The sequence below is a fragment of the Hydractinia symbiolongicarpus genome, chromosome 14 (assembly GCF_029227915.1).
Source record: "Hydractinia symbiolongicarpus strain clone_291-10 chromosome 14, HSymV2.1, whole genome shotgun sequence".
Taxonomy (NCBI): domain Eukaryota; kingdom Metazoa; phylum Cnidaria; class Hydrozoa; order Anthoathecata; family Hydractiniidae; genus Hydractinia; species Hydractinia symbiolongicarpus.
Window position 1 is genome coordinate 3971966 of NC_079888.1, and position 13280 is coordinate 3985245.

The 13280-nt window shown below is 32.3% G+C and overlaps 1 protein-coding gene across 1 annotated transcript; it reads right to left on the bottom strand.

The window, feature by feature from the left end:
- Window positions 1-4540: 4540 nt before the first annotated feature.
- On the bottom strand, window positions 4541-6157 carry LOC130626189 (uncharacterized). The gene is made up of 2 exons (XM_057441291.1): window positions 5666-6157; window positions 4541-5294 (listed from the first exon to the last, which is right to left on the bottom strand). Exons 1-2 carry the CDS (start codon window positions 5765-5767, stop codon window positions 4998-5000), a joined length of 399 nt encoding a protein of 132 aa, XP_057297274.1. The 5' UTR covers window positions 5768-6157; the 3' UTR covers window positions 4541-4997.
- Between the last annotated feature and the right edge of the window lie 7123 nt (window positions 6158-13280).

Sequence of the window (13280 nt, forward strand, 5' to 3'; positions counted from 1 at the left end):
CTTTAGAAACACCAAATCTAGATTTTTTGTTTGTTTAGTTGGACTAGTTTTCTAATCGTAAGAAAACCTCACGTTATTTGGCCTGTTCAATTTAGCTGTTGCATATTTGAAGAACTTAAGCCTCATGTTGCTTGTAATAAAAAAGTAACGAACCTCACATCATCACTTCCAAGTTAAAATGCTCTTCGTGAGTGTAGCATGTTTCCTCCGTCGGCATGTTTAAACTACGAAGAAGTTAGATTGGTCATCAGTAAAAAGTGAGCCCCATGATTGGTCTATTACGCGTTAGCGGTCAAAACAAAACCGATAAAAATAAAGGGTTTTGCGAGGATCCGAAATAAACAAGGCCCACGCTACGTTTTCAAGTGTGAGGGGCCAGTTTTTAGAAGAAATTGTAAGTAATGCCTAAGACCTTGTCGCCCACCATGGCCGGGCGACGAAGAAAATTTTGCATTCTAGAACTTCTAAAACGGCATCTGCGGCGATTTCAGGGATTTTTTTTAACGAAAGAAGTGACAACAATAACTATGTAAAAGGGTTTAAAAAATGTTTCACTTGATTAAATTAATTTTTTTTTTAAATTTTTGGTCACCAGCCAAAGGAGAAAAATGGTTAAAGAATCTTAAAAATTTTAAAGAAAACAACATTTCTTTAAGTAGTATCTTGATACTACTTAAAGAGATTACAAATCGTGATCCGAAAATTTACCAAAAATATTTATCCGATTTGGTTTTGAAGCTACAAACGCGTTAGCAAAGTCTGTCAAGGATATTTCGACGGTTAAATCTTTATGAAAAGCTAGTATAGCCAATGCATTGAAGCGATTTTGTGACATTGTTGATCGAAGCCATGCTTTTAACCTACGTGCCAACGAAAAAGATGTCACAGGGGTGGCACTTGTAGCTGCACCAACAAGAACTAATTTCATTACCTTCATGCTGTTCCTAATAAGGCTTTGTTCAGATTTGCTCAAGTCGATAATTTTGTTCTTAATCTCTTCAAAATGAGTAATACTTTCATTGACGAATTCTGTGCGGAGGATCAAAAGCTCTGCAGGTAATGCTGATATGTCAGTATCAACTCTGTATTTGTCAAGTACAGGCATTTCCGTTTGATGGGATTCGGAGTTTATAGCTTTTATGAACAATTGTTCTATGGTCGAAAAGAACTGATAGCTTGGTTGCTCACACGATCTTTAATTGCCATGACTACAGTATCAATAGCGTCAAAAAATACAATGCGATAATGCTCAGCTGAAGTTTCAGGATAGAATGCTTCTATCGTCTTACCAAATATCCGAGGCATCGTATTACATCGAATAAATGTTTCCTATTATTACGCTGCGATTCAACAATGTGTTTATTGGTTAATTCTGCCATTTTAGGACATTGGGCGACAACGGTTTCTAACGCAGCAGATGCTTTGTGGCAATTTGTTTGCTGATGAATTTCGAAACACTTAGGGTTTTTTTCCATGAATTAAAACCAAGACTATTCTCTTTCACTCATCAAGATCTGATTTTGGTCATGTTTCATGCAGTAAGCACATTAAACACAATCTGACTTAAAAACAAATATTGTAAAACAATTAAGGTTAAGAACACAATATCCTATTTGACCTCGCTCCTAGACCTTGTTTGGGCTTTTAAAATATCTTAAGGACGTCTGAGAATCAAAAAACAGCATGGGAACGAGGTTGAGATAAGACCTGTTTAGGCATGTATAAACCAAAAGATATTTTTGAGCGCATCCTTTAATAAAGAAAGATGAAAAATCAACATAAATAGGATTTATAAAAGGTTGGTTACTATATATCGTAATGTAATCAAGTGAATCGTTTAAACCATTGGTGTTAACAAGAGCTTCTTCTTTCTCCAACTTTTTTCTTTAGAAAAAATAATGTTTTCGGTGGTTGATAGGGGAAATCTCTGGCAATTTCTATATTAGGTGACGATATACATATTGCAGAATATTTATCTAGGTCCGACGATGTAGATTTTGCACTATTTGTTGTTGTTTTTTATGAAAACATATCTGTTATTTTTCTATTAGCCATTATTATAGTAATATATCACACAAAAACACTTCAGCATATAAAGTAATTTTCTTCCTTCATGAAAATTTGTGTTGATATTATGACCACTGCAACGATTTCGTTCACTTTCGATTGTTAAGGGTGCAGGTAAAAATGCTCATTTGATTTAATTAATTAATTCCATGGAGCAGGGGGTTATCTTTAAATTAACAAAAAAAATTTTCTATGCAAAAAAGTGGGGGGCATGCCCCCCCCCCTGGTCTCCCGGTAGCGTGCGTCCTGATAAAGCTGCAGGGCCGCGGGGATTTTCTGTGTGTCTTGCTTCAGTTGCGCAGAGACAGACAGAATACAGCTATTATTATAGAGATGCGCAGAATAAATTAATTAGTTTCCTTCAGACCTATCTATGTCTAAAAAGGTCCCAAAATATCTGCTAAACACAATTTCTTAAAGCAACTCAACTAAAGAAATTGACAATAAAGTGCATGGTATTATGTATATGATATTCGTCATTCCAGATAGAGATTTAAATTTTTTAATCTTTATGCAATACGAAAAAAATTTTAATCTGCAATGAAAGGTAGTACAAACTTCCAGAAATAAGTCCAGCTAACCTTGTCAATAACAATACCTAATAAATGCTAAAAATTTGCACTGTATAGGTTTAAAGCGTACCTTCACCCTACAAAAATAAAATAACTAAATATAATGGAAGTAACGGTTTGCCGGAACCTAACATTGACCTTGCGATCAAAATATTATGAAATTATAAACTTCCACAATGTACAGACAAGGAATGTCATATCACAACAGGCAAATGCATTGTTGTTGTTGAAGTAAATTTTTCCAATATGAGAATTTTCTTCATCCTCTATAAAAGACAATATCTAGGTGTACGTTGAGTTTTTTTACTTCCTGTATTTGAATGGCACATTTTACTACTGAATACTTCAGTCTTTCGGCTTCTTACTTTCGTGTTTCGATAAGACATTTGTGGGTTTGTAATACTCATTTACGAAGTAAGTTGTTTATTTACATAAGACAGTAATATAAACAGAACAAAAAAGGATGAGAGAAGTTGCGTTTTTAATAACTGATAAAGTTATTAATTTTCTTGTTGCGGCAATGCTAATCCGTAAAACAAATTTGCAACAAAATAAACCAATCGCAGGATAATATTGTTTTTTCTTAAGGCGCTATATTCAATTTTTGCCTTTGTACAATTGAAGACCATGAATTTCTAGTCTTACTTTGACAACAACGAATCAAACGAGAGTAAACATATAAAAAATGCATTTTTGTGCGCTATGTATTTGCTATAACGTCGTGTCTTTGTTCACTTTTACATTATATGCCATATTTTGCCTTTTCGCTAAGAAATAAATATACCAAAATAACAGAATTGATAGATAAAGATAGATAAATATATTGGTATAATTATTGAAATTATTTAACCAGGATAGCCTCTTCATTTTTGGTACTGATATCAACGAGGGTCCTGCTAAGGGGGTCCTAGTGCATTTAAAACTTCCATTTAAAAGTCGTGGAATCACAGCAATTGCTCAACTAGATAACCACCTAAGAAACAAAATATTTCAATTTAAACGTTAGTCCAGTGCTTCATACAGATAGCAAAGACGATTCATAACATATCTTATTCTGCATAGCTTTGAAACTGAATTCGTAAAGTTTTTGACCGCCTCTTAAACTTTTCTTTATTATCCCAACATTAAACAAAAACTTACAAATCGGTGATGAAATTAAATACTTTTTTCTCAAGTGCTTCCTTCTCCTTCCTATTTCGTTGGTGGTTTATCAATATAGTATACACAAATCAGGATATTCTTGATTTATGTTCAGTATCTACAATAGCACTTAAATGGGTACCCACAAACATTTTTGTAATTTTTAGGTTCGGAAGTATAGTAGCGTGGATATAAAAGGTCGTGAAAAAGTTTCCTAAGTCAGGTCAAAGTTAGATGTTTCATGAAAATCATCAACATGCAGGGAATAACTTCTCAATGGTAGCATCGTAAAAATGCGTAGTTTTGTATAAATGTATATATGTACAATATTATTTAAATTTTGCCATTTAGAAGTTATTATTTTTTTCGCATGTGGAGAATTATACGCATGGGGCTACTTACAGCTTATCTTCTATATTCCACATCGTTGTAAATTCTCTGATTTGACACAAGAATTAAGTGTATATGTTACGCATGTTAGTATGGCCGAGTTCAGTTTCAGAACAAATTTTTTCTTTTCATAAATTAAAATTATCACTTTTTTACCGATTTTTCTTTTACACGTAAAATATAATTTATAATGTAATGTGTAGAATTTAATTTAAATATAAAAAACAAAACAATGAATTTAGGTGTAGTTTAAAAAAGGTTTGCTACTTTTTCTGGCTTAGTAACTAAAAGATTAAAGTTCATTTGCGATTTTGCTATTTATAGCCTGCTTCTATGATTAACAATAGATTTCAGGCAGGATATTAAAATTTTAGGTACTGCACAGAAAATATGTACCTAATATTCCAGAATTTATTGGACAAAACTACCCAATATTTGATCTAAACAGGGAACTGAAAATTCTTGTGTTAAATAATTTCAGATATGATAATTCAGCCTATCAATGGGAATAAAATTTTTCTAGATAAAATTAATGTCTTTTTTCGATAATTCTTAAAGATTTAAATTTGTATTTGCGATGTTTGTATACACTAAAGAACAAATAATACAAAAAAAAGTTAAAACTTTAGAAATGTCGAATGGAAATCTTTATAATACTTTCTGCACAAAAAAAAATAATAATAAATTAATGTCGAACAAATAAAATATTTTCGTTTTAAAACGTCACGGTAAATTAATAATAAATTAGTAAATACAAGTAAATGTTGCATAAATATCGCCAGCGATAATTACCAAGTCACCAAGTCAGGAACAGTTAATACTGATGTGTTATCTTAGGCTTCTTCTCACTCTTGCTATCACACGAAACGTGGCGAGGAACTGCTGGTTCTGTTGAGGAAGAACAAATTCCTTTGGGGTGATGGCAGTTGTCTTCATAAGAGGTTTTCGTTCTGGGCTCATTGGACTTTGTTTTCTAGCTTGAGTAGTGTTTTTTGCTTTCTTCTGTGCTTCGATTAATTTTTTCAGTAATTGAGCTGCATACTGATTGTTTTGGGAGAACATGTTTTTAAACTTTGTTCTGCACAGCATTGGATACATTCGGCATAATTCATCTATAGTATTCCCCTATAGTTAAATAAAATATATTATAAAACAAAGCAGAATTAAATATTTCTATCTTTTAAAGCTGCAGCTCCAAGCTATCTCAATTATTTGTTATTGTATTACTACAGAACCTATTTTAAATGTTGAGGGACAAATTTATTAACTAAACAGACCCCACCATAGTCAGGACTCCGATATAAATGTTTTATAAATTTTACACCTCTATATTGGCAAGAACGCTATTTTACTTCTAAAGTATTACTGTTTCAGAATCTAAGAATCTATTTCTTGAAAAAAGCGTATGACAATTGTTGCATGCCCAACCCTCACTACTTCTCCCTTAGCTTTGTCGGCCCTGTACAACTGGTACCTGGTACAACGAAAATACTTACATTTGATCTCGTTGTCGCCCTTCGAGTAGGTCCAAGACCAGTTAAGCATTTTACAGTCATAACCAGCGTAGCTAACAATAACATCACCGTTTTTATGTCCATTCTACTTTTCCCCTTAGCTTACCCTACGACAACAAAAAATGTCAATAATTTAAATTCAGGAAAATATGTGGTTAAATCGATAGAAAGCAGTATACTACGTCAGTCTTAGCTAACGTCTAATTCCTCCGACGGTTAGCCCAAACGAGAGTTACAAAGTGTTTCATTACCTCTTGCCAGAGTTACGTAAACACCTCAACAACAATAATACTTACGTTTATGTGCTCGTAACTGTTAGAAACGTATAGTAGTGGAGAGCGCAAGTTCTTTTATGTTAAAGTTTGCCCAATGCGTCGGAAATCGGAAGTGAATAGATTATTTTAATCCGACAAGTTATTTTGCTCTGTGTAAACAGAAGCAAGGAAATTAATTTTTCGCAAATATTATTGTAGCTTGTGTTTTTAAATACACGAAAACATACATGTCACGAAACAAACATTTTAGAACACACAAAGGGTGTAAAGCGTAATTCAAAATTCCCAACGTGGTACATGTTATGCCTTTTAAGTGTAGCAAGGATTAGCAGGGGCGGCACAAGCAATGTTTTGTTAAATAAGTGAGGAAAGCTGGGAATGAGCTAAACAAGAAAATAAACCTAAAAAAGTTATGGAATATGGAAATTTGGAAATTCCAGTTTTAATCTTCTAATCGTTGTTATCAGCTGACATTTTGCTGAAGTAACTTCCCTTAAACATTTTCAAATTCTTACTCAATGTAGCTTAAATGTAGTATATAAAAATAAACGCCCATTAAAAGAGAGAGACTTTTGAATTAGTTTTTAGTAGGTCACAATAAATTTTGGGGGATTGTCAAAAAAACATTTCCCACCACCCATTTTTTTGCTTATGATTTATTTTTACGTTGGGTTTTATTTGCAATATAATCTAAGCATTGAATTGCGGTTATAATAGCGAGTGCTTATCTACGAGGAAATGATCGAAATGATCATGATTGTCTTCATAGTTTTATGATAACATACTGGTTAACTTACAAAAATATTACAGCTACTTGTAGGAAACTTCAGGTTAAGCAATGAGAGTTTATGAGAATGTATGGTTTTGTTACAAGTTTCCCTATCAATCCCTTTCCAGAAAATGTATTTTTACCTTCCACGCTAAATGTTTGGTAATTTCACGCATGCGTAGTTGGCACGGCGAAATGGTGTACTCTTATTTAGTCTTCCATATACAAAGTAAACACATTCAAGTTTTTCTGTCACTATTTATTATGCAACGACATATTTCGTTTGGCAATAAAACTGCACTATTTCCAAGGCCACCCTTTTTAGCGTAATTTCCACTTCGACAGTAACATATTTTCTTGACTTTTCATACATTTGAGAGGACTGGATTGAGTTGAAAACCTTTTTTTATTCTGTGTATTTCAACCTGCCAATCTTGCGTTTTTTTTCACCAAATTTTGTTTTGCAATCATGCAAACTGTTTTAGAAAAAAAATATGGTGATAGGGTTTTTGCTATTTGGTCAGTGGATTGACAAAATATATAAATTTAAAACAGAAGCAAGAATTTTGTTGACATAACATAAGGATATGCAAGGACATAAGATATTCTTTGATAGTACAAATTCAGCAAATGAACTCTTACAATTTGTTCTATTGGTACTTCATTTAGTTCTTTATTAATTTTTCCGTTTGCAAACTTAAACATGCCACCAGACTTAATGTAAAAATTGGCGACAATTATAAAGTAAATAACCACACAGGATTGAATGGAAAAGTAAACTTAGATCTGCTATAAAAATAACCTGATGGTATATTTAATAGTGCCAATGTGTGGTCTAGTGTTTTAATATCTTTACCTCCGACATTGTGGTGTCAACAATAAAGTTAAAGTGACAAGGTGGCAATAGAATGTGCATATTTCTGAAGATTGATTGAGATCTAAGCTATACCATAAATTTTTACCCTTGTCAATCTCACCGGGAAGCAGCGTAATTTGGTACAATAATTTTTTTAGTCCTTTGTCTTTTAATACTATGTTCCACGAAAATGAATGTAAAAACCTGAACTTTTCAAATATAAAGAGATCTGATCTTGTTATTTTCATTTTATTGTGATTAGTTGGCCTTTTTTGACGTCACTGGAAACATTTAAACTTATATTTGGATTTTGCAGGCTAACTATTATAGTGGTTTTGCCATATAAACACGAGAAGTAGCTACATATTCATGTACAATCAGGGTGTCTGAAACGCAATATATAACTTACACGTGAGGCTGTATATCTAAAGACACTTTGTTATTTAAGCTGAAGACGAAGTTGTAAAATTTAAGAAAACACTTGTTTAAATAATCATTATTATGGCATAACCTACTGTCAGAAAGATTCTTGGTAACCTTTATGATTCGGACCAGGAAATATCTCTTTAAAAGAGCCTTTTGAAGCATATTGAAGTTTATTTTTAATCGTGGCCAATGCGCTGTGAATTTTAGGTGAGTATGAATAGTACGTCTAAAAAGCGAGCTTTAATGAAAGCTAGTATAAGCAAAGCCAGTTTTGTTAGGTTCAAATGAGCGCCTAAAATAAAATCATTGCCTTAACCACAACGCCTTCTCGATAGAAGTTTTTCTCTTAATTGACAACAATAAAGCCATCCTACGTGAATGATAATATAATAACACTTATTTTCACCACTTCCTAATAAACGATTATTTCTTAAAAAGATATTATTTCAATGATGATGAATTGATTATCTCTGCGTGACCTATTTTAAATAAGACTGTCACATTCCTTACGGTGCATTGATATCTACAACATCCGCGTTTTGTCAATTGTGTTTTAAAAATATCAAAATGCCATTAATATGTGCGTTGCAAGCATTCTAAAAAGAAAAAAATCACGAGTCAAACAAACAATAATTCCGCGTTCGTCGTTTCTTCAATACGTTGTCATCTTACAGAGTTGGTTACTCCAATTCATACCATACATTCTTAAAATTGTTTTTTTTTTTTCAATTTTATAGAAAGGTCCTCCCGTTATTTTCCTTTTTGTTTCTTTAATGCGCTTCATAAGTTGTTTTTCGTATACGCAACATCATTCAAACGAAAACTGACTTAGCGGCAAGTAAGGAAATGCACTGATGTCAACTGTACTCACTTAGTTCCTTTTGGTAAGATTAATATTCTACATTGTTAATATGAATTTATTACGTGCGTTGATAACTTACCGAGAGTATAAAAAAGTCACAAGACTGGTTGTCCGAAGTCTTCTGCACGCTATAACTGATTGTAATGCATTTGTTTTAAATCACTTTAGTGCTTTAATCTTATTCTATTCATACTTCTTGAATGTGTATAGCTGATCAATTTCCTAACACTATTATTCGTGGACAGACAATGATCTTTAAGAGTAGAAATTTCAAACAGTTTTACTATTGTGTTAATATGTTTTTCATTACCATAGTCTAAACTTTTTAAGATATATTTTGGGGACTAATATTTGATATCCAAAAATCCAGCTTAACCCTATTCTTTCCGGGGGGGGGGGGGGGGGGGGGCGGATTCCGCCCCCCCCTGACAGTTTTTTTTAATAACTCCTGATTGCTTTCTTATATGGCTATGATAATTACTGAGTTTCAACATTTATCTATTAAACACCTGCATGCTAAATTTTTAGGTACCATACCTTTCAGAGGCTTTGATATTGGCCATTACTCGTAACTACCTCTAAAATCTTTATGAAATCCTTATAATGGGGAAAATATAATAACTCCTGTTAGGATTATCTTTAGAACTTGAAACTTGCAACACAACTTTGTTTCATCAAGAAGAATCATTTTAATAATTTTGACACGTGACTAATCCGATTTCCCGATTTTGTCGGACTTTACCCGAAAATCGGAAAAAAAACGGATTTTCGGGCAATTTTTGGCACTTTTTTACTCGATCCATGTAAAAACCGGTAGATATGTTAAAAAATGTTTATTTAGCTTTCAGAAACTTCAAACAGAATGTAAAAATTCGCTCTGGAACAAAAGTAATTATATTTTAAGCAGATAGTGGCATTTTTAAAAATTTTCAAGTTTCTGATGACGTCACAGAAAATGTGCTGACGTAACCATAAATTTATTGCCGCCATTTTGTTCCTTTTATGACGTACTATAAGTGTGCCAAGTTTGATTCAATTTGAACAATCCTATGAAAAGTTATTGAGAGGGGGCGGAATCCGAAAAACCCCGGACCGAATAGGGTTAAATAGGGTTACTATGCGCCCTTCGTTTTGATAAAGATTAAATTTAAATAAACCACATACCTTTGTAAAAAAAAAAAAATACACGGCACACAGGGCGAGATAACATTTCCGTCTGGCTGCATAATTTTTAATTAAATTTAATTTTTAATTAAATAAAGATAGTGAAACTTACAAAAAAATTTATTTAATATTGTTTTTTTGTTGCCTCTATTCTTGTAACTTATCTTCGTTGTAATACCGAAGATGACTTTACTCACTAAATTTTATTTCTCGACTAGCTTCCTAAGTCTTAAAGAGATTACGTAGACAATAAGGCTCTTATTTTCGGTTAAACAAAGTGAAAAAGAAAATATTAAGGGCTTAATGTTGGTCAGGTTCGATCATGTATTGCAAAGGAACGGTTAAGGATTTGGAGTTTAACGGTATTCCATTAGAGCTATCAACCCGACGATTTAAACGAAGTTTAGGGACAAGGCAAAATGTAATGACAACTTTGATCACAAAGCCCTTGCCATTTTATTCAAACTAACCTTTACTTTTATATTAATCAGTAATCAAAACGCATTCAGAATGCTTTTGTTGCCTTTCCGATGGCAGCATATTTTCATAATTTTAAGATGATCCAAATTAACCATTAAATATTTTTGAAATTAGGTTGTCAAAACCTATTGACTCCAACAGATGTTTTTTCTCTAAATTATAATATTAGTGCATCATCATTATTGTTGCCTTTTCGATGGCAGCATATATTTATAATTGCATGATGATTCGAAAGTACAACAAATACTTTTCAAAATAGGTTGTCACAACATATTGACCCAAACTGATAACAGACATTTGTTCTTTGAAACATATTGTTGTAATACTAGTGCAGCATCATAGTTACTATTTTTTTGCATTGTATTACTTAGGTAGTTTTTAATTCAAGTACCACTTAAAACTTTATTTACGTCACTATAACGTATTTTTAAAAAAATGTAAGCACATTAAAAGTGGTTAATATTGTTTGGGTCCTTCATTAATCTTTATAACAGAATGACTTGAATAGGTTTTAGATAAAAATAACCCAATCAATAACAGATATTCAATAACAGATATTCAATAACAAATATTTTTATCATCTCAAGGACCTCCAATTTACATCTGATGACATTTTAAGAGATACTTCACTCATCTTTAGATAACTTAGAAAAACAGTGTGAATAACAAAATTTAAACAACTTGATAGTTTTAAGTCAATTAATGATCCATTCGCAACTCTTCTTCACCTTTAAACGTTTTTCACAATACTGTGATGTCGGGAAAGCAAACTTGTATAGTTGCTTTTAACTTATGATATGAATTGGATTGTTGAATGTTATTAATTGCTATTTTTACACATCTTTTAAAGATAATGGAAGGCTTTAAAATTGACTATGTTTTTATGAGACTCAATAATATCACTCCTTTACAAGCAAAAGAAATTGCCTGATTCTCATTTCATGCACTTAAGAATTTGTCTAATGTTTAAAACACTTAACAGCAATGGTAAACTAAAATAAATGATAATTGGTGAAAAATATTAACAACTATTTTCTATTGTTTTAAAACCTTCTTTAACATAAGAAATCTTTATTTAAGTGGCATTGTGTCAGTCATTTCTCTTTGTCGCAAAATGTGTCAAATGCTCCTTACAGAAATGCTTCAATTGAGCATTACATCAAGTTACAGTACTGAGAACAAAAAGTTAAATTGATTTAGTCATGGAAAGAATTCCTCATTTCTTAGAACGAAATGCGAAGTGCTGCAATTATCTAGGTGATATGGGGTGCCTTGAGGCTGCCTAGTGTCATTAGCATAGTTTTTTATTAATAAGTTATACCTTTCCAGTTTCAGAATGCCAACATCATAACCCTTCACCTTAACCAGTTTTTTTTAACCGTGACTGATGATAGACTTAATTTGCCTTAATGTTTCTCGCAGGATGCCAAGAAAATTAATTTTAGATAGATTAGTATGATTAGATAGATATATATCTTGCCTATAATAAAAAGTTACATATGCGCTAATTGTTTACAATAAAGTGGCAGGAGCAAGTAAAGGGTATTTAGCCTTATCATCAAGCCCCTAGTTGTTAAGTATTATGCTAATAAATGTTATTTACAATAGCATATGACAGCATAATTTGTATAAAGTAATGAATGAATGAATGTGTATAATTATTAGTATGAAGTTATGTATATAGCTATGTCATGTAGATAATATATTATATTAAGACAGCCAGTGAGTGAGCAAAAACACGTCTGCTCACAATCAATGCATACCAAACGCTTTATGTGATTCCTGAGCTAAATCTTAATAGGTGGTAGCAAGATCAATCAATCCTATGACGTGTAGTGTATATCGTTCCATTGCAAATGACATGGCATTTCTGCTTAAAAATAAAGTATGAATAATTAATGAGATTAAATAAATACGCGAAAATAACTCAATTATTGATCCCAATGTAAAAAGTTGATGACGTCAGCGTAAAAAATAAGAGATCATCGAGATATCTTTGATGTGCGCGAAAGGAATATAGAAAGGTTATAGGAAATATTTTTTTTAACATTCATATACTTTTCACTTTTTTGTATAGGTAATCCGATTGCGGCTTTACTTGCTTTCTATTGAAAAAATTTACATACGTCCTTGTGGCTTTCTTTCTTGTCCTTTGTTGTCATGACTCCCAAACAGTAGAAGTTACTGTTATGTTTTGAGGTCACACTTTAAAAACATTGTTGATTCAAACGGTTTTAGTTTCCGTAATTAAATTAATATGCATTGAGTATTAATCTTGGACGATGTTATAATATTAAAGGCATTATATAGAGGTTTTGTGAATTAAGCCTTACGTTGGTAGCACGTAGATAAATCTACGGGTTCGCTCATTCTATAGATATCCCACTTTTCGTATTTCCGTAACGCGACTTTCTTTTTGTGTCCAAACAGACAGACGGAATGTGGCAATTATTAGAAAAAAATTGTTATAACATCAAATAGCCGCTTGCAGTTTTATCAAAATTGGTCCTTTAAGGCGAAGTTTTATCTGTAATCAAATTTTATTAGCCTTCTAATTAGTTTGCTTAAGAACACGATTTTATAATTTCTAGAACTCTAGAACACCAGCTACAGTAGAGTTTTGAATTCTTAATATGGCTAGAGCTAAAAATATAGCTGTCATGCACGTCAATGCTACGATCTTGCCCAAACGTAGTTCAACTGTTATGTTGGACTAGAAAAAACCTGTGCGGTAGGAACAAAAAATTAAATAGGATTTTTATTTA